This window comes from Pelobates fuscus, chromosome 4 (genome assembly GCF_036172605.1).
Source record: "Pelobates fuscus isolate aPelFus1 chromosome 4, aPelFus1.pri, whole genome shotgun sequence".
Classification (NCBI taxonomy): Eukaryota; Metazoa; Chordata; class Amphibia; order Anura; family Pelobatidae; genus Pelobates; species Pelobates fuscus.
The window spans coordinates 317,768,579-317,791,849 of record NC_086320.1 but is presented as its reverse complement, the minus strand read 5'-3'; the positions used below and the strand labels follow the sequence as shown (position 1 = coordinate 317,791,849).

At 42.5% G+C, this 23,271-nt stretch overlaps 1 protein-coding gene across 1 annotated transcript in view; it reads right to left on the bottom strand.

The window, feature by feature from the left end:
- JAZF1 (JAZF zinc finger 1) overlaps window positions 1-14,196 on the bottom strand; it is a 267,550-nt gene extending 253,354 nt beyond the window's left edge. Inside the window, exon 1 of the mRNA XM_063452337.1 lies at window positions 13,927-14,196. Coding sequence (XP_063308407.1) covers window positions 13,927-14,044 — 118 coding nt within the window. The 5' untranslated portion in view covers window positions 14,045-14,196. The remainder of the gene's footprint in view (window positions 1-13,926) is intronic.
- Between the last annotated feature and the right edge of the window lie 9,075 nt (window positions 14,197-23,271).

The window sequence follows — 23,271 nt, the reverse complement described above, 5'->3', positions numbered from 1 at the left end:
ACATTCACAGACACGGATATACACACTGACACACGCATACACACAGTGACAAACACAGATACATATACACTCTAAATGACAGACACACACTCACTAATAGACACACACACTCTCAATAGGGATCGGCCGATATTCGGTATTTTCGGCAATATCGGTATCGACCAATATAGATGCCGATAATACAGACCATGGCAACGCTCCGCACGGCACGCAGACTGCGAGATTTACACTGAAGAGCTGGAGGAGCTGCTGGGAGGTAACAGCTTGCTGCCGGCCCCCCACTTTTGGTCGTCTAAACTATGCTGGACGTCCTCACACTATGCATGAGGACCTCCAGCGTCGCTGGAATCCCCACTGGAATCCTCTAAGTGTCTGAAGGGGTTTTATCCCCTTCAGCGACGTGGGATAGGGGGCGGGAGGGGACTCCAGGATTCTGCAGTGCCAGGAAAACTGGTTTGCTTTCCTGGCACTGGAGAAACCCCTTAACCCCTTAAGGACACATGACACGTGTGACATGTCATGATTCCCTTTTAGTCCAGAAGTTTGATCCTTAAGGGGTTAAGTTAAGGGTCATTTACGGTATATTTTTATAGCTTGTGGAGTGGAGTCAAAAAGAATGCAAAGGAATTTAAATAAAATGTTATATTATTTTGGAAATAATAGTTTCCCTTTAACCCGTCTGCTCACATTACTTGCTTTACTAATTATTGCAATAAAACCAGTAGCCCTAGCTACATTATATTTCTTCTGTATTTAGTCTGCTACACACCATATGCAAACCTTTTCTTCATCTACCTCTTACTTTTCAGTTTATAAGAATTTCAGATTTCCTTGCCTTACATCGTAAGATTCATGTAAAAGATCCATGTAAAGAAACCACATAAATGTACCCTCTATGTTGTTAAAGTTTATTCATAATTGTCTAAAGAATTTTATTTAATACAATATGTTTCATCTATACATTGTGATAGCAATAATGTAAGTAAATGTGGAGTGCATGTTCTATGGTTGCTATGGTTACATCCTAGCCAACGCTTCCAATGCAGATTATAGTAAGGGTGAGGCAGATATAACTCCATTCAGACACGGATGCTCTGGCAATCAAACCAGTGTATCAGCATCATAAAGGTGGTGTATCCTTTCTGGGCTTTTCCAAGCATGGCAAACAAACCAGACTTCGAGCGGGGTATGTGAGGTAATATCTAAAATGTTTACACTGAATATATAATTCATCTCTAGATCAATTCTATACTCAATGTCAATCGAGACAATTTTATTTACAAATAAACTGTCATGACCAGTCAGAAAGTGATCTTAAATATATAAATTTTTATATTTAAACAAGTATATTTTTTTTTGCATAGCATGTGACAATAATTGGTTTAATGTTTCCCATGAGGAAGCTTGGATCTGAGCGGTGTTTATCGCACATGCGAATCAGGTCCACAATGCATGAGGAGCATTGGATGGGATCACGCCAGAAGAGGCCATGCCTACGCCCTGCCGTTGAGAGGGGGAGAGTTAAGCAGTGACGAGGAAATCTTTAAAGGACCACTCTAGTGCCAGGAAAACACTCGTTTTCCTGGCACTAGAGTGCCCTGATGGTGCCCCCACCCTCAGGGTCCCCCTCTCGCCCGGCTCTGGAAATGGGAAAAGGGGTAAAACGTACCTTTTTCCAGCGCTGGGCGGGGAGCTCTCCTCCTCCTCTCCGCCTCCGTTCCGCCCCGTCGGCTGAATGCGCACGCGCGGCAAGAGCTGCACGCGCGGCAAGAGCTGCACGCGCGGCAAGAGCTGCGCGCGCATTCAGCCGGTTGCATAGGAAAGCATTTACAATGCTTTCCTATGGACGCTTGCGTGCTCTCACTGTGATTTTCACAGTGAGAATCACGCAAGCGCCTCTAGCGGCTGTCAATGAGACAGCCACTAGAGGATTTGGGGGAAGGCTTAACCCATTAATAAACATAGCAGTTTCTCTGAAACTGCTATGTTTATAAAAAAAAATGGGTTAACCCTAGCTGGACCTGGCACCCAGACCACTTAATTAAGCTGAAGTGGTCTGGGTGCCTAGAGTGGTCCTTTAATTTTCTTAAATTCTTACTGCACACAGGGGTGGCGGTGACATTAATTTACATACAAAGAATATACAAACCTTTATTCTAATGCTTTAGTGTTCCGTATACATGATATATTTTATTTATTTCATTATACTTAAATCATATATCAATAAGGACTACTTTGTTTCAAGCGTTTTATTGGATCATAAAAGGCTAAACTAGCATATCCACTTGTAAGCCTTCTTTTTTACGCAAACCATCAATCACTGATGGCTGATGTAGCAGGCATGTTCTTGCCCCGGGAACAATACATGGCTATGGTATTTCTATAGGCACACACAATAACTCCGAGTCCTTGTGATATGTAGGAAGATTCTTCAACCATCTATCTCTAGAATGATCTACCATAGAGCCCCGCTGAAAATGCAACTCCTGTCGTACGAGTTTAAAAAGGAATCACCGGGTGAAGATGGCAGCTGTGAATTCAGAATAACTATAAACTAATTTAAATTTTTATTTTCTTAAGAAATTAGATGCAATGATGGCACATTGTAAAACAGATCATAAATACATTATTATTTATTTAGATCATAATTACAGTGTGACCAAAACTGCCTCTAATCTACAAGTGAATGAAAGGCTGTAAGACTTTGTGCTACTGGAGAAAAATAAATAAATAAATAGCACCAATTAGTGTATTTCAGTGACCACAGAATTTTAGTCTTGCGCATTTTAACATCGCAAAAATGGCTTTGGTATTGGGGTATATTTGGTTTCACACTATGCTGACAACATTTGAAAGCTATTCCTTATTGCAAATGTAGTAGCTTTACAAAATAATTTTTAAAATATTGGTAACACCATAATATGGTACCCACCCATGGCTAAAGAACAGTGTTGTTACCAAGGCAATTATAATGTTCTTTATTCGATTTTTATCCTATGTTTGTAATTCGGGAGCTGTTTTGCTATGCTATATTCAGAACGGATACACTCATTGGAAACCGCCATTGATTTAAACAAATATTAATATTAATTTTTATTTAAATACCAAAAGTATGGTAAAGAAAGTACTCTTATCCTATAAAAAGCCCTGAAGGGCACTGGGGTAAACTGACACACCAAAAGACCAACATTTCACCAAGCAAGATAGATAGTAACCAACACCTCCAAACTGTCCTGGATCCAGTGGGGCCATGCCAAATTTGAGGAGTGAATGACATGGGGATATTGTTCCGGTCTCTCTTGTGCTCCCGCAAAAGTGTGGAGTAAGCAGCACAGAAACATGGAGTTAAGGCATACCTTAGAATTGTGTCATTAGTTACCTCAGATGTAAATCTGGCCTTGCTTATCATGTCGTATAGAAACAAACCAGCCAACAATGGCCCATCTTACTTAAGTGAGCATGCACTTGTTTGAGAACTCACCAAGTACTCAGACAGCCAACCAACCACAAGAATAATCTGCTTCGATTTACTCATGGGAGTAGTTTTCCGTCATTTCTAATGAAGGCAATAAGAGTTTTTAATGCAATGGACTTACATCCTATCAGGAATCAGTTAGGAGTGTATGGGAAATATAGAACATTCAGTGTTGTCCCATTAATCTCTGAGAAAAATGTGTGTCGGCCCCACCGCTTATCTGGTTCTTCCTACCAACATTTCTCTCTACACTCTGCAGGACGCCACACCAGAGTTTCAGACAAAGCCCGAATGCAGCTTCCCTTCAATCGCCAATCCTCCTTTCGGTCCATCTCACTGGGGTCACATATGCAGATATCGATATCAGCGCTTTTAAATGAAAAAGGGCGTGTGGATATGTTGGAGTGTCCTGCTATTCTCCCTATATATCTGCCAGTCACCCAGTCCTCCTTTGCTCAGTTGTACTGTACTCCCCTAAGTGCTTACCAGTGTTATTGCCAATTCCCTTTGTTGCCTGACCTTTTTACCTGAATTCTTGTTTATGAACCTGTGCTGCCTGGACTGACCTTTCTGCTATTCTGACCTCATTTTAGCATTGCCCTTATTGGTACCTCATTTTGGTTTAACAAGTGATTGCCTGTTACTGCATTTTAAAACTCCTACTGTATTAAAACCTGACAATTGGGGGTGGAATTAAAGGGCTACTCCAACCACCATGATCACTTCTACTTTTTGAAGTGGTCATGGTGGTGGTCAGGATGTGCAGTGTTTCAAGCTGAAACACTGCATGTACTAAGTTATCTTCGATTGTGTGCCGGGGTTTGTTGCACCCCTGAAACGTGAGACAGTCCAATTCCAGGCTGCATAATGCCAATTCAGTGCATATTTTACGCTTGTACACTGCAATGAGATTAAATAACTTCTCCCTTGCAGGCTTTCCACACTGAAAGCAGCCTTTCTCTCCTACCTATCCCCTCCACTCAGATCGAATGGTTTTCTTTGCAAAATCCATGCATGTGTCATTTACCACTAAAATCAGCAATAGAAAAAAAAAATGCCTAATTTACCATTTGTCAAGGTAATTTACCATAACACACTTATAGAGTGTACAGATGAGGTAAAACCTTGACATCTCTGCAGTTTCAGGCGAAAGCTTGGGGCCCAGACACAGACCTCAAGTCCAGTCTCCTGTGGTAGTTATTAGCTTATTGGTACATGCCCTTGGTTGACAATCCCACTAGCACTGTGAGATATATTCAAAGAGATATTCTTTTTTTTTTTTTAAATTGTAGCTAGTTATACTTACAAACTTAATTTAATTCTGTGCCTGTGAGCAATGAGTGGAGAATGAGAATAATCGAATGTGTCCGTATAGTTTATTATACTGTGTTCATCATCATTTATTCATAAACTACCAACAGGTTCTACAGGATGGCACAAAGGGGAAGCCATGCAAACATTAGATATTGTAAAAAATGACAGTGTAGAGAAAGGATGCTGGATTAGTCTGTTAACTGCCCTAACCTCTACAGGGGATGAACACTTTGCAGCTATCTGAACCAATTTATTCCCCAAACATTGAGTGCTGTTCCGTCAGATGAAATTGAAAATTAGCTTTCAATACGATTTTGCAGTCTACATTTTGCAGTTCCGTTCTCAGTTCACCAGAAATTACTATTTAGTAAAAATATCTCTAAATGATTTTACAGGTTAAGAAGACAGTCTACTCAGACACATCACTAGTCCTGCAATGTACAATGGCAGAATTATAAACGTTTACACCACTCAAAAGGACTAAAATTTACCACAAACAACTACAGTTGTTCATTTATTCAAGAGTTAGGAAACGTGTTTGCTTTCAGATGTTCAGAGATTCAACATCCATGATCCTCAGCAATCCAGCAAATAAGAGAATATGGATATACAAAGTATAGACTTCAGAAATATGCTCCATTAAGAAATACTCCAAACAGCATACAAATATGTTCCTTACAGTAGCTATGGTTGAAAGAGGTCATTGTGTCTCTTCATAGACTTCATTTGGAGTGAATTCAAATTTTAGGCTAGATTGCTGTACTGAAAACACAGCTGACTTGGAGAATTTTTCCAATTCAACTTTTTTGGACTAAAATGTCACATTGGAGTATTCTATGTTACCCATGGCTGACATGGATACCCGTATTTTCCTGAGATGCTGCCCATGGCAGACCAGTATAACTGTCCTTTCCTGAGATGCTGTTCATGGCATAACTGTACTTTCCTGAGATGCTACCCATGGAGACAAGGACAACTGTACTGTCCTGAGATGCCGCCCATGGAGACAAGTACAACTGTCCTGAGATGCCGCCCATGGAGACAAGTACAACTGTCCTGAGATGCCGCCCATGGAGACAAGTACAACTGTCCTGAGATGCCGCCCATGGAGACAAGTACAACTGTACTTTCCTCAGATGCTACCCATGGAGACAAGGACAACTGTACTTTCCTCAGATGCTACCCATGGAGACAAGGACAACTGTACTTTCCTGAGATGATGCACATCAGACATGTCTTGGAGTTGCACTCCCACTGCCGGCTTCCTGCAACAGAAGGTCGAGAACTACAACTCCCAAAAACAAAACCAAAAAAAAAAAAACATGCTCTGTATATCAATGGAGCCCAGTTGTGCAAGGATTCATGTCATAAATAAGGGGTCATTTCCAGCTTGGTAGGTTTTTAAAACTAAAAATATGTTTCACATCATCTCCATCATACCAGGATACAGAGAGTGTATAGGTACCTTATAGAGAGAATGTTTGATTGGCCCAATATGTATTTAAACATATATTAATGCTGTGAGAGCTTATAAAATCTGCATTACACAGGCCCATAAAAAAAAGGAATTGTGGGGGGGGGAGGGGGGACTGCTTTCCAGCATAAAGCAACTCCATTATAGGCACCATGGGATTTAAAATATATTTAAAAAATGTTACAAACATATTACAGGACTCAAGTTTCCAAATGTTAAGATCTAAGTAAGGCCAAAAGTAAGTTACTTGACATCCTGAACATTTCTGCAATGTCCACATCATGATCATGGGGGTTATCGATCAGTGTGCTTTTCTAAAGAGTGGTGCAAAAATGTAAAAGGGTTTGAGACACTTACAAACTGTCCTTGGTTTCCATGGTGATTGCCACCTTTTAGGAGGTATTTGAGTGGAGTGTGCGAGAATGCAGGGGTGCATTTGAGTGGAGTGTGCAAGAATGCTGGGGTGTATTTTACTAGTGTGTGCGAGAATACTGGGCTGCATTTGGGGGGGTGTGACGTTTTAGTAGGAGAATAAACATTTTTCATCCATTGTCCTCAACATCCATGTCATCAGCTCATTCTATACCCTTACCCATTTACTGTGCCCCCCCCCCCCACCCCCCAATTGCTTATAGTGACCCATATCTCCCTTATTCTCCTATTACCAGTAGTATTAATAGCTCATTCTGTCAGACACCTCCCCTGTCTATTGCCAGTGGTAGCAGTCTATTCTACTGTACTTATCCCCTTCTCATTGGTAGTAGTCCATTCATCCTTTCCATATTGCCAGTATTAGAAGCCCATTCTACCAACCCTGCCTACTGCCAGTAATAGTAGTAACCTATTCCCCTACTTCACTCCCATTTCCTTGGCCAGTAATAGTATAAGGAACTCATAAAAAGATTAATTTTATGGTATTTATTTTTCCAGTAAAAAAAAAAAAAATATGAAAAATACATACACTTTAGAGACACCATAAGACCCACAGCCACAGCTGCTTAGTGTAATGGTAATGGGCAACGAGGCTATGAGCTCAGTGTCACTTTTTTTTTAACCTGTTTGGAAACAATTTAGCATGTGGTTTTACATGGCACCCTAATCTTGCCTACTCTCCAGTCACATTGGTAATGAGGAACTTTCACTTCCACATTACCAATATTAATTACATCCAAACTGAACGGAAATTACTGACTGAAAGAGATGGAAGCAGATTTAGCGCAACACCTGTACGTAGACTGGATAGAACTGATATAGGTAACATGGATTTGCAAATTCAGAGTAATCAATTCGACTGGGAGACAGATGCTTGGGGAGTTATGCGTCATAACCACTTCACTAAGCTGTAGCAGTTTAATTATACTGGTTCAAGAAAGAAAAACATTTCTATAATTTCATCCTGGCTGTAATAACCCTTGCAGAGTCCACCATACTGGCTTGCGTTATAGAATCCTTGAGAAACAAAAAGGTAGCACCATCATAAAGATCAACAAACACTTACAGTAAGTAGGTATCTGGCGACGCAACTGTTGGTCACCTTCAACTCACATTAATCCCAGCAAGCTCAAGGCAAGCAGAGTTTCATGAGAGTAATGGTCTATGATGTCAGCATGATTTAATAAAAGATTTATTCACTTAACAGTGACAGGCCCAAACTACCATTAGCCTCCAACTTTGCTCTCCAGCTACAGACTCAGATATGGTGGATGTCAGACCCAGCACATTTTCCTGAATATCTATCACTAATATTTAGCCCATGTAAAGTGTTGCCCTGTAGTATGTGGCATTTCTATGATGCTGGTTTTACTCCTGGTTGATAATTGGATTTCCAATCTGCTCAATGAGAACTCTACTTACTGCGGGACAAATGCTGTCCGTCATCATGAAAAAAATGATAACATGGAGGATGTGACACATTTAGCTGTATTCTCAGTCTCTGATATTGGTTATGTTTGGATCAGGTATTCACAGTTAAAGGGACACTCTGGGCACAAATACAACTTTACTCCATTTGATTTTTGTTTTTGTCCTCATTAATATGCTATGGTTTTTTGCATCCACAAATCTTCATAGTTTTTGCACATACATTTTTTTCCCCCAGAATGCTGCACCATAAGACTGCCTCTTTAGCCATGCCCACTGACACTAAAAAATAGACTTCCTTATCAAATGTATTAACACAGCTCAGCCACTGACAGTACTAAATGATCTACAACTATAAAGCAACCTGCATTGGGAGAGGGTACCGAGGGAGGCATATAGTAAGGTAGTGATACTGTTTGTAGTTTCCTTACTGTCTGAAGCTTTCAAGCAGACAACTTTGGTCCGCGCAATAGAGTTAAACTCAAGAGGCAGCTCTTGTTCAGAGCATCTGTCTTGACAAGTCTGTGGTTGGACAGCCACAATAAGTATGGGCTGGAGAAGAAGGGGAGGGTTTGTAAAGGCAACAGAGAAGAGAACTTCTGTTTTTGCAAGTGGTTTCTAGATATACCAGCAATGAAAAAAAAAAAGCCTCAATAAATGCATGCAAGTTTTCATTTGGGATATATCTACTAAACAGTTATTTTTGTTATTGGGCAGTGGAGTGTCCCTTTAAAAGGGATTCTGTAGTGTTAGGAATACAAAGTTGTATCCCTAACACTATAGTGCTCTCTGGTCCCTCCAACCCTCCCAAAAATAAAGGGTTAAAAAAAAAAAAACATTTAAAAAAAACCACACACACACACACTCACACACACCTTTATTTACTCACCCGATGCCAGCGAAAATATCACTCAGCCCTGGATCTGCTCTTGGCCTTCTTCGACATCATCCAATGGGGTATGCTAACCTACATGCGCTGCAAGCACATTAGGCTCTTCCCATAGGAAAGCACTGAATCAATGCCTTCCTATGGGGATTTCCTTGTGTACAGCGTGAGGATGTCCAGAGTCATTTAGGGGACCCAGAGTCCAGTAAACTCTCTGAAACGCCTCTAGTAGGTGCCTGCAGTGTCCCTTTAAAGTACTGGGGTACTCCCCTTCACAGAACAGCTGTAAATCGATAGAAATGTAAGTAATAACACACCAATTGCCTAATTTGGTACCACATTAATTCTGGCTATTTAACAATTAGCAGTTTCTAGTTTAGCATTCAATTAATAATAAAATAGGTGATGGGGTCTATCTACTAAATCATACTGAATTGAAATGAATGACTATAGCTGAGTTGGGGATTGCTGCACAAGCAAACTAAGCACCATGACACCTTTAAATCACTTACAGGATCACTATAGTGTCAGGAAAACAAATCTTGACACTATAGTGCCCTCAGGGTCCCCCTACCGTGGCGCTGAAGGGGTTAAAACCCCTTCAGCCACTTACCTTATTCCAGCGCTGGTGACCTGTCCTCCCCCGCCGACCTGTCCTCCCCCGCCGAGCTTTCCTATGGATGCTCTGCCGATGGAGGCATAATATGCCTCCAGCGTCGCAGATGCGCTTCTAGTAGCTGTCCGGAAGACAGCCACTAGAGGCTGGCTTAACCCTAAATGTAAACATAGCAGTTTCTCTGAAACTGCTATGTTTGCATCTGAAGGGTTAAAACCTGAGGGGCCTGGCACCCAGACCACTTCATTGAGCGGAAGTGGTCTAGGTGACTATAGTGTCCCTTTAAGTAGTGATGGTACTCAGAGAAACCCTTTACTAATGAAAGGCAAAACTGTGATTATAGCTGATTTGGAGACTTTTTCCAGATCAGCTATTTGTGACTTAGTTGTGATATTCAGAATCGGTAAAAGAAATGCAGTTTAGAGAGTAACCCTGCTAGCTAGCTAAATCTCCACAATTACTGGTTTAGTGAAGATCCTGACAAGAATACAAACATGTGAATACAAGAGACAGACAAACCACAAGATAGCATAACAGCACCTGCCAGGTGTCTGTAAGGGTTAAATAAGCATATATATTTTTTCATAGATTGAATGATCACATTATGATTATAGGGACTTATGCATTCATCTGGCACTCGCATGGTTAATGGGAATGCTCTTACAGGTGTAGGCTTTCAGAATCCTGATTGTCACAAGTGCAAAGGATTTGTACAGCAACTTCATAATAACTGTACTAATACATAAGTAATGTTGCTATAAATAAAGCTGCAGCAGTAAACACAGGAAGCCTAAGTTTAAGTGCAATGGCTGCATGTGCATTATGTCGGTGATGTCAGGTGACACATAGGACCAATGAGTATTTTTCTTCTGTGTACTATCTGATCATCTGATCATATGTTCATGTTGATTTGAAGACAATACTTTTATATAAAAAAAAAAAGTCCTCAAAGTTATTAACTGAGCCTTTAACTCTGATTGTCAATGATGCTTGGCTCTCTGTGCATCTGTTGCTCAGCCTGCTGGCACACAGTGGAAATGGTTTAATCACATAGCAAAAAAAGGGAAATAAGATAGGTACTTCTTTACCACATATACACAGGTCATAGACATTTTAGGTTCTAACATAGATACATTATTACAAGACCAATAAAACCAATATGTTCTCTCCCTAATATTAGTGCTATCATTATACCCTGGTGCAGACTTTCAATGCATATAATTGTAAATAGAAGTGATTTTTATTTAGGAAGTATATGGATGGGGCAGACCATAGGCAGTTGTAACAGGCAGAGCTTCTCATGTTTAAGGAGAGTTTAACATGGGATATGTGAAGGTTCTATCTAATACCCACACTATGTGCAGCTACCCATATGAGGAGGACCCATAACGGGCACTGTATAGTCTCTCTATACATCCCCACACACCCTCGCAGCCCTCCTCCCCCTCCTCGGGCCTAACCCCAGCACGACACAATCTCTAATGGCAGCTCCACGGCGGATATAATAATACACAGAGCCGCCCCCTGGCTCCATTTATTTATATATCATTTGCTATATGCCTATCTCAGCCTTCCTTGCCCTGCTGTCCTGGCATGCACACACAGAGGGTAGTGGTGACACTGGCAGACACCCCTTAACCCTGTGAGTGCCAGGGGGAGTGCAGGTTTAGGTCCAGGAGGGGATGACAGTGTTAGGGACACCTTGTGCTCCTCCCTGCGTGTGACCTGCAGGCTGCTCGGCTTCACCTATCCCCTCTGCCCTGCCTCCTTGGCAGCTCAATGACCCGTCGGGTGCCAGGGCAGTGCCAAAGGTGACAGTCCAGCATGGCGCCTGTCATAACACCGCCACACCTAGCAACCCAGCCAGGCACCAATGGCTGCTACAGGGCCAGCAGCACGGACATAGCCCGAGGGTGGCTGCAGCGACACACATCCCACACCCAGGGGGCGTACCTCTACCTAGGGAGGACCACAGAGAGGGGGCACAGCTGTACATTCGCATGGGGGAGTGAGGGCCATCCATGGGGTGATAAATCAGTGCATGCAACGAATGGCTGAGTGTATACCCATGTGGGCTGCAAATTAAATTAGTGCATGTAATGCATTGCTGAGGGTTCAGCATAGGGCTATACATTAGTGAATGCAGTGCACGTCTAGGTGCATATGGGGGTGGGGGGATGGAATCAATGCAAGAAACGCATGTAGGTCTAGGCAGGGGGAGGTAGGTTAGTGCATGCATTGTATGACTATGCCTAGCATATAGTGGTAGATTAGTGTATGCATTGTTGCATGTATAGCATGAAGTGCTACATTAGTGCATGCATTGCATGTCTGTATAGCATTACATATCTGCATGTATATCTCGGAGTGGTATATTTGTGCATGTACAGCTGCATGTAGTACTAGATCAGGGAATACATTGCATGTCTGTGTAGCATGGGGTTCTAGATTAGTGGATGCATTGCATGGCTGCATGTATAGAATAGAGTGGTAGATTACAGCATGGCTGTACATATAGCATGGAGTGGTTGGTTACCGCATGGGGTAGTAGATTAGTGCATGCATTGCATGGGGTAGTAGATTATGTGAGCAGTGAATGGCCATATACATATACCATAACAGACAAGTAGGTTACTGGATAGTAAGTATTGGTTATTTTATTGCAAAGTGGGTGTTTGTTTGATTCATACTTGCTTAAATGTATATAAGTGGGTTGCAGATGATTGCATGTCATGTAGATAGTTTACAATGTATTCCAGAATATGTGCCAAAGGAGTGGTAGTATACTAGTAGTAATATATGCCACAGGGGTCTGGTACTTTATCATGTATTGCATGGACTAATATATATGTACCAGATGGGTGAGTGGGTGCAGCTATTCTGAAGAGGAGAGGAGTACATGCCATGCACAGCTGTTGGTGGGTAGGTAGGGTAAAACACAGCTACAACAGTGAGCAAGTGAGTGCCTTCAATGCAAAACTGTGTAGATCCACAAAAATGGAGTGGATGATTTCTTCAAATTCCTGAATTATATACCAAAATGGGTGGAGGGGTGACTGCTGCTTAGACATTACTTCATGTATACCAAATATGCACCAAAGGGGGTGGGTAAGTGTATGCAATGTGTTAAAGGTATTGCTATATGTATACCAAAAATACACCCAAGGGGGAGGGGGGATGAGTGCAGGTTATGCATTACTATATTTATACCAGATATACACCCAAGGAGAACGGTTGAGTGTATACAATGCATTGTATATATACCAAGAGGGTGGGTGAGTGCATGCATTGATGAATATATACCAAGGCATGGGTGGCTGAGTCCATGCAATGCACTGAGATAGATATACAGACAGACCGACCGACCAAGGGGGTGGGTGGATTTATGCAATGCATTGCTGTATATATACCAAGGGGGTGAGTGCATTCAATGCATATCAAGGGGTGGGCAAGTGCATGCAATGCAACACCGCTTGCATACAAGGGATTGTATGGTGCATGCAATGCACAGTTAATTGTACACTGCTGCATATATACACCAAGGGGGTGGGGTGAGTGCATGCAATGCGCTGTTGTGTATATATACCAGGGGGGTGGAGGAGTGCATGCAGTGCAATTATATATATATATATCAAGGGGGTGGGTGAATGCATTGCTGTGTGTATATATATATATATATATATATACCAAAGGGTTGGGTGGGTGCATGCAATGCGGTATATAACACTGGGTGGGTGAGTGCATGCAATGCATTGCTGTGTGTGTATATATATATATATATATATATATATATCTCAAGGGGGTGGGTGAGTGCATGCATTGCTGTTTCTATACCAAGGGGTGGGAGGGTGGGTGAGTGCATGCAATGCATTGCTGTGTGTAAATATTTACCAAGGGGGTGGGTGAGTGCATGCATTGCTGTTTCTATACCAAGTGGATGGGAGGGTGGGTGAGTGCATGCAATGCATTGCTGTGTGTAAATATATACCAAGGGGGTGGGTGAGTGCATGCATTGCTGTTTCTATACCAAGGGGGTGGGAGGGTGGGTAAGTGCATGCAATGCATGGATGGAGTGCAATATGGAGGGCCACCCATAGGAAGATGTACCATGGTAAAGGTGAACCCCAAGCTGTCATCCCCCTGAACCCTTGCCCTGACCCCCTGGGACCCTCCTGGGGTGCCATGATCAGGAGCGCTGCCCAGGACAGTATGATGTGATGACTGGCACCCTCACCCCACGGCCACGCTGCCCACCCGGGCTCGGGGAGCAGGGGGCACCCCATGTGCAGTCGGGCACTCACCGATGTGGTTATCCTCGATGTGCTCGATTAGCTCGGCCAGGGTGGTGAAGTGGAGCCCGCAGCCCCCGAAGCGGCAGGCATTGGAGAAGAAGGAGGCGGCGGCGATGCCTGTCATCATGGTGCTGCGGGCATTGAGGTCCCGGCAGGGCTGCGGGTGGGAGTCGGACACAGATGGAGGGAGAGAGGATGGCAGCCGGTGCTGGAGGAGGGAGGGAGGGATGGAGAGGAGAGAGAGGGGGAGGAGGAAGCTCCAGCGTCGGGAGCGGAGGAGGTGGCGGTAGGGAGCAGCTGAGTAAAGGGGAGGGGGCAGCCGCAGCTGGGACAGGAGGAGGGACCCGAGCCACCCTCCCTCACAGCTGGACTGACACTGTGACAGCTCTGTCCCCCTCCACCTGACACGGGCTTCCTCAGAACTACCTGCTGCTGTCACTTGGCCTGCATGGGGCCCCTGCACGCTGCTCTCAGGGGCCCTCCTCCTCCCAGCTACCCAACTAGGCAGATTTTATACTTGTGACCCCAGGTAGAGCATGCTGATATCTGTCTTACTGCATCAGGCAGATAGAGAAGGAAATGACATCTTATTTTATGTAAATATTTTGTAATGCCAGTGACAGTAACTGCACAATGTTTATATCTGGGGAAAGACCACTCGTGTGACTGGCAGCCAAAAATAAAGGCAGAAAACAAAATTGAGGTAAATGATCATTTAAAAAAAAAAAATGTTTCAATCTTTAGATTGCTAAAAGTGCAAACTTTTTTTTTTTTTTTTTAGCAAGTTTTAACCCTCACGAGTAACTTTGTATTTGGCACACAGGGTTATTTACAGAAGTGATATTTGTTTAACATTCAATTTCAAGTAAGTTAAAATAGTGAAAATGATCACACACAAAAACCTAGTCAGTCTATCTAGTTCAACCTAAAATTTTAAATTTACTTTCAGTTCCTAACAAGTCACTCTTTAGTACATTTCATATTTTAATTTTGTATACAGTACATAAGTTGACTTTCACAAGACCATTTTTTTTAACACTTGAACAGATGCAGCCTACAAGCATATTCTTTGTCTACATTTACTGTTAATTTGGATGCTTTAACTTCCTGTTATTAATATATCTAATGACAGCTGGTGAATTTTCAAGAAGGTAGGGCACTAGACTCTACCCTTAATATTTGACTCTGCCGACTTACCCAACCCCAGACCCAATGAGACATAATGCTTTGTACAATACCATAGTTCAGAGCTTGACAATTCCTAGCTCGCTATGGCAACCCAGAAATGTCAACTGGCACCCATGTATTTTCCTTCATTGCATTTTCATTATAGACAGCCACTAGAGGTGGAGTTAATCCTGGATAGTAATTATTGCAGTTTATCAAAAACTGCACTAATTACAATTGCTGGGTTAAGGGGACTGGGATGCTGCATGCAGACCACTTCAACCTACACCTCTCTATACACATGCTCTCATATACATACATTCATCTTCATACCAGCAGATTCTCCTCCATACTGCCCAAGTTCTCCTTTCAGCTTATCCTTCGGATTGGTTGTCTTTCCCCGTGCAGTAACAAGGAGTGATGCCACCAAAGAAGGATTAAGCTGCAAGGAGAACTTGGCCTCACCACTTGATCACAGGTAAGTTTTTATCTTTATTTCTTTTTTTCTTATGGGGAGTAGTATGCCAGCAAGGGTTACTCTAACCAAAAAACAGTGTCTTAATAAAACACAGTTTTTTGGGGGCGCAGTATTCCTTTAAACTGATTACTGTTAGCTCCTTTTTTGGTATAATTGTTTAATCATGCACCTGACTATATGCCTACAAATTTCCTGATTTTAAAGGGATCCTATAGTGCCAGGAAAACAAACCAGTTGTTCTGGCACTATAGGCTCTTGGCGTGCCGCACTCCCTCGGCACTGAAGGGGTTAAAACCCCTTTAGCCACTTACCTAAATCCAGCGCTGGGCTCCCTAAGCGCTGGTGACCTCTTCTCCCCGCCGACGTCAGCTCCCGAGTGGAGCCGAATGCGCATGCGCGGCCAGAGGCACGCGCGCATTCAAACCCGCCCATAGGAAATCATTATTTAGTGCTTTCCTATGGGGATTTTTTTTTTTTAAGCTGGAGGTCCGTGAGGACGTCCAGCATCAAATAAATGTGATTTACTCAGTGTAAATCGCGAAAGTGCCTCTTGTGGCTGTCACGGAGACAGCCACTAGAGGCTGGATTAACCCTGCAGTGTAAATATAGCAGTTTCTCTGAAACTGCTATGTTTTCAGCTGCAGGGTTAAAGCTAGGGGAACCTGGCACCCAGACCACTTCATTGAGCTGAAGTGGTCTGGGTGCCTATAGTGGTCATTTAATACAATGAATTGATGCTCTTTTGATTTTTCTTCTCTTCAATAACATTGAAATTTGTTAATTGATACATATAACAAGGTTATTCACTAAAGTGAGAATTAAACATGAATTTTAAACTGAAGCCCATAGTAGCTGGAAACATAGGTGACTTAGAGACTTTTCCAAGTTTGGCTATAATGGCATTAATTTTGAAATTCGCTTTAATGCAGTGGTTCCTAAACTTTTTAGGTTGAAGGCGCCCTTAATTTTTCAGTATTTTTCCAAGGCACCCCAAGTCAAAACAAATTTCTAGGTTGTATACATGTACAACGCTGCGGCATACACTGGGCCACTGTTCAGCAGAAATGTTTCCCTGTCAGGGGAGAATCCAGAACCTAATCTTGGGAGGGGCACTGGTAGATTATTTAAAAAAACAATCCAGACACAATAACCACTACAGCACTCTGTAGTGGTTATGGTGCCAGGAGTGCCATGGTGCCTTCCCAGGGTAAGTAGTCTAACTGTTTAAGAACAGTTCGCCAACTTACCTGGGGTGTGCCGGAATAGGGACTGTAGTAGGGGATAGGGCACTAGTGTGTGTGTGTGTGTGTATGTGTGAGGGGTGCAATGTATGTGGAGTGCAGTGTGTGTACGAGGGTGTATTGTGTTTGTGAAGGATGTTGTGTGTGAGGGCTACAGTGTGTGCGTGAGAAGTACAGTGTGTGTGAGAGGGGGCAGAGTGTGCATGAGTGGTACATTTTATGTATGTGGGGTGGCAGTGTGTGTAAATGAGAGGCAGTATGAGTGTATGGGGGGCAGTGTGTGAGTGTGTATGGGGGACGTTATTGTGGGTCTGTGGGAGTAGGAGGGAAGATTAATAAATATAAACTTTTGTATTTTTTTTAAATAGAAAATAAATTAAAAATGTATATACAGTACAAGGCAATCCGTGGTGTTCTGGTGGAGAAGCCCTGGTGGTCCAAGTGGTGAGAGTGAACTCTATCAGCTCCTGAGGCTAGAGTTCACTTTTGCGAGATTCGGAGCATTGCCGATTGCAGCATTACAGTGCTAGCGGGCCGGTGAGGGAGATCTTTGATCACTCTCCCCTCCGGTCCTGCAGAGCCGGCAGGGGAGAGCGAGGCACAGCACAATTTTCTCGGTGCTATGTTCATATGATCATAGTACCGGGGAAACTTTTCACAACACCCCTGTGTACCCTGGGGCGCCGCCGCACATAGTTTGGAAACCGCTGCTTTAATGAATAAACCTGTAAACTAGTAACATTAGATTTTTTTTAAAAACATTCCTATTTTCCTCCTGCTAAAACCTTTACACATTTCCTAAATGTATATAGTATTTCTATATTTTGTTAAAAAAAAAAAATAAAGGAACCATAACAACTTAAAAATTTAGTTGTTATGCTGCTAGGAGATTACCAGGGTCTTTCTTACCTGAAGGGTTGAACTGTTCTTGAACGGCTTAACCCCAAAAGCTACCTCCAGGGCCTGATCTCAGGTATGTATATAGGGAGTGCAGAATTATTAGGCAAGTTGTATTTTTGAGGATTAATTTTATTATTGAACAACAACCATGTTCTCAATGAACCCAAAAAACACATTAATATCAAAGCTGAATATTTTTGGAAGTAGTTTTTAGTTTGTTTTTAGTTATAGCTATTTTAGGGGGATATCTGTGTGTGCAGGTGACTATTACTGTGCATAATTATTAGGCAACTTAACAAAAAACAAATATATACCCATTTCAATTATTTATTTTTACCAGTGAAACCAATATAACATCTCAACATTCACAAATATACATTTCTGACATTCAAAAACATAACAAAAACAAATCAGTGACCAATATAGCCACCTTTCTTTGCAAGGACACTCAAAAGCCTGCCATCCATGGATTCTGTCAGTGTTTTGATCTGTTCACCATCAACATTGCGTGCAGCAGCAACCACAGCCTCCCAGACACTGTTCAGAGAGGTGTACTATTTTCCCTCCTTGTAAATCTCACATTTGATGATGGACCACAGGTTCTCAATGGGGTTCAGATCAGGTGTCATTACAGAGGCCATGTCATTAGATTTTCTTCTTTTATACCCTTTCTTGCCAGCCACGCTGTGGAGTACTTGGACGCGTGTGATGGAGCATTGTCCTGCATGAAAATCATGTTTTTCTTGAAGGATGCAGACTTCTTCCTGTACCACTGCTTGAAGAAGCTGTCTTCCAGAAACTGGCAGTAGGACTGGGAGTTGAGCTTGACTCCATCCTCAACCCGAAAAGGCCCCACAAGCTCATCTTTGATGATACCAGCCCAAACCAGTACTCCACCTCCACCTTGCTGGCGTCTGAGTCGGACTGGAGCTCTCTGCCCTTTACCAATCCAGCCACGGGCCCATCCATCTGGCCCATCAAGACTCACTCTCATTTCATCAGTCCATAAAACCTTAGAAAAATCAGTCTTGAGATATTTCTTGGCCCAGTCTTGACGTTTCAGCTTGTGTGTCTTGTTCAGTGGTGGTCGTCTTTCAGCCTTTCTTACCTTGGCCATGTCTCTGAGTATTGCACACCTTGTGCTTTTGGGCACTCCAGTGATGTTGCAGCTCTGAAATATGGCCAAACTGGTGGCAAGTGGCATCTTGGCAGCTGCACGCTTGACTTTTCTCAGTTCATGGGCAGTTATTTTGCGCCTTGGTTTCTCCACACGCTTCTTGCGACCCTGTTGACTATTTTGAATGAAACGCTTGATTGTTCGATGATCACGCTTCAGAAGCTTTGCAATTTTAAGAGTGCTGCATCCCTCTGCAAGATATCTCACTATTTTTGACTTTTCTGAGCCTGTCAAGTCCTTGTTTTGACCCATTTTGCCAAAGGAAAGGAAGTTGCCTAATAATTATGCACACCTGATATAGGGTGTTGATGTCATTAGACCACACCCCTTCTCATTACAGAGATGCACATCACCTAATATGCTTAATTGGTAGTAGGCTTTCGAGCCTATACAGCTTGGAGTAAGACAACATGCATAAAGAGGATGATGTGGTCAAAATACTCATTTGCCTAATAATTCTGCACTACCTGTATAGTATCCATGTATATTGTATTTCTATATTTTGTTAAAAAATAAATAAAGGAACAATCTGGGCACCATAACAACGTCAAAATAAAGTTGTTATGCTGCTAGGGGGTCACCAGGGGCTTTCTTACCTGAAGGGTTGAACTGTTCTTGAACGGCTTAACCCCAAAGGCTGCCTGCAGGGCCTGATCTCCAGTTCCCCCCAGCGGCATCCAAGTGCTGAATGACTAGAGTGGTATGTACCCTTTTTTTTATTTTTTTATTTGGGAGCTACTGATTAGCTCAGAGCGCCAGCTAACTGCACTAGCCAAGACAAATGCCGCTGGGGGAACTGGAGATCCAACATCCAGCAACCTGTGGCTAGTGCAATTTAACTAGAGCTCTAAGCTAATCAGTAGCTACCTTTTCATGAAAATTTTTAAAAAGGTACATACCACCAATCAGCAGCAATATCAGAAGTCGAATACCGTTCGGGGAACAGGAGATCCAGCACTGGAGACAACGTTTGGGGTTAAGCCATTTGAGTATGGTTTAAACCATTCAGGTAAGAAAGCACCTGGCCACCTCATGGAACCATAACAATTGAATTTCGATAAGATGTTATAGTGCCCAAAGTGTTACTTTTAAAAATAAAAAATAAATAAAAAAGCTGGCTCACAGTTTATTCTTCTGGCTCCTATATTCTGTGGAAAGTTGTCAAGCCCTGCCATAAGCCAATAGATCTATTCTTAAAAACAACAACCACTTTAAATGGTTGCTTCAACAACCATGACCACTTCAGTGATTTGAAGTGATCGTGGTGGTAGGAGTCTGCATGTGCATGTTTCAGCTTGCAGTGTTTCAGTTAGCACTTCCAGCGCAGTGTTCTGCGACTTCCTAATGTCAATTCTTTGCATATTCTACATTTGCCATAAGCATGAACAGGGCACTGACATCAGATGTAAAAAATATTACCTTTTGCAGACAGAGTGTCTGGAGGGAAGATAGCTTTACCCTCCCTCCCACTGGGTGCTCCTGCCTCCCTTTCCTTTCAACTAATTGAATAGGCTTTTTTGTTTTAATAGCCCTCCCAGCTACTCTTCTCCCTCCCTCGCTGGATCAGAGCACATGCGGTCCAATGAAAGGTTTCTCTGTAAGTGCTGGGATGACGTCAGAATGGGGCATGGAAAACAGCATCAGGAGCTTTGGCCGGTGCTGGATTCCAGGTATATAAAACTTTTCACAGGGTTTAAGAAGGGGGGATAAAGAATATATAATTTTATAAGGGTTGGAGTGACCCTCTAAAGAAGCCTGATACCAATTCTGATGCTGATAATCCATAACAACCCTAAAAGATAGGACTCAGGACTTTCTTTTAGGGCGTATGGAATCTGATGGAGCCATAGCCAGACTGGAAATAAAACACTGCCCTGAAACAAATAGTTCTACCAACACTATAATGCATTACAACAGCATAGTGCACACATACACATGTTGGAAGAAAACCTTAAAGGGACACCATGGTCACCAGAAATAGTACAGCTTCACAGGGGCACTATAGGCACCCAGACCACATCAGATCATTGAACTGGTCTGGGTGCACTGTACCTGTCAGTTTAACCTTGCAATGGTAATTATTGCAGTTATTGAGAAACTGCAATAATTACCTTGCAGAGTTAAGTCTACCAGACAGCCACTAGAGGCGCTTCCAGGTGGTAAGGCGAATTTTGGTTGCTTAACTGACCCTGGACGTCCTCATGCTATGCATTGAATCAACTCTTTCCTGTGGGGTTGTCTTAATGCGATCGCGGCGTCGGGGGAGGAGTTGCCTGACTCCGCACCGAGGGACATTGGCGCTGGATTCAGGTAAGTGACAAGTGTTTTTAACCCTTTCTGTGGCACCGGGGGGAGCAAGGGGGCACTATAGGCTAGGAATACATGCCTATATTTTCCCCTTTAAAGTAGATGTTCTGGTGTCTATAGCCTGTCCCTGCAGGCTTTTTAATATAAACACTTCCTTTTCAGAGAGTGTTTACATTACTGCCTAGTAACACCTCAAGTCACTCAGATGACCAATAGAGGTGCTTCCTGGGTCAGTGCTTAACACATTCAGCATCTCCACACTCTGCATGGAGGCGCTGAACGTTCTTTATAAAGATGCATTGACTCAGTGATATAAAGGCCAGGTGCCTAAATATCGCTATTAGACCTATAGTGTCAGGTATACATTTTTGTTTCAGAAATCTCCTCTGAGATAGGGTTAAGGACTGGATTAGGAGTAAGATTATTGGTGGGATTAGGGACAAAGGTATACATGTGGGGTATCGTTGTACTCAAGCAGTAGTAGACTAGAAATATCAGATCTTTCCACTTGTGGGACAAAACAGGTGGTCTGTGAATTTACACAAAATAAAACCACGTGTGAAAAAATAAATTTAATTAAATTAAATTAAAAAAAAAAAATATATATATATATATATATAAAAAACCAACAGATTTGACTTCATAACAAAATGATTAAATGACAAGTGTCAAAACACCAGGCTGGGGAATCTGTCCTGGGAGAGGGTCACAAGGTACAGAACAGAGCTGTCTGCCCAGAAAATGAATTCCTGGGAATGATTACTGGAATAATGAAAAACCAAGGGAGGCAGAGGGAAGCATGAATGCCGGAATGGCGCGTCCTTATATGTAGAACGTTAGCGATTCAGAAGCATCCACATCGCCTAGGCGATCTCCTTTTCATACATTATGGAGTCGCAGGGGTGACGCGAATCAATCAGAACAATAGTAACCCTACATATAGCCATTCTAGGCCCTTATTCAGTGCCCTATCATGGTTTCTACTTTAGTATCCTATTAGTGTGTTCCTGAATTCTGTTTGTATCTCTGGAATCCTGACCCGACCGATCGCATTTCTGGTATTTGTAACCTGAACTTTGCTAGTTTCTGATTTAGTCTCTTTCTGCCTATTTACATCTGGCCACTCTAAGACCTGGTAATATATATATTTCTACCACTCCTGTATTGGTTCCCATATCCTGCTAGTTTGGGTATACTCCCCAGGACAGAGTGCCCATGTTGACCCCTTTTCACTGCAGAAAGCACCTTCAATGAAGATGTGAGCATCGGAACTGGTCCTGGTATTCATGTGAATGTTCCTTTGACACCTACCTAGAACTTGTTGCAAACCACGCACCCCTTCATGGCAACGGTGTTCCCTGATGGCAGGATAATGCACCATGCCACTCTGTTTCAGCAGGATAATGTATTGTGCCACACTGCAAAAATTGTTCAGGAATGGTTTGAAGAACATGATAAAGAGTTTAACCCCTTAAGGACACATGACATGTGTGACATGTCATGATTCCCTTTTATTCCAGAAGTTTGGTCCTTAAGGGGTTAAGGTGTTGCCTTGGCTTCCAGATTTCCAGGATCTCAATCTGTGGGATCCACTGCAACAACAAATCCAATCCATGGAGGTCCCACCTCGCAACTTGCATGACATAAAGGATCTGCTTCTAACATATTGGCGGTGGATACTACAAGACATATTTAGAGGTCTTGTGGAGTCCGTGCCTCAACACATCAGAACTTTTTTGGCAGCACCATGGGGATCAACACAATATTAGGCAGGTAGTTTTAATGTTGTGGCTGATCAATGTAGATGTTCAATAACTCTGGTATTCATGGTGTTAAAATCAACGTAACTAGGAACGATGGATAAGTGGCTGTTTTATTTAAAGCTTACTTAAAATATTAAATCAAGGCCAAGTTGGAGGGTAAAGTAGTATTTGTTTTTACACATTTTTCAGCATATTTTTGACTTGATTCAGGATTTGTTTTAATCTAAATTAAAATGTTATTTGAAGGGACACTATAGTCACCAAAACAACTTTAGCTTAATAAAGCAGTTTTGATGCATAGATCATGCCCCTGCAGTCTCA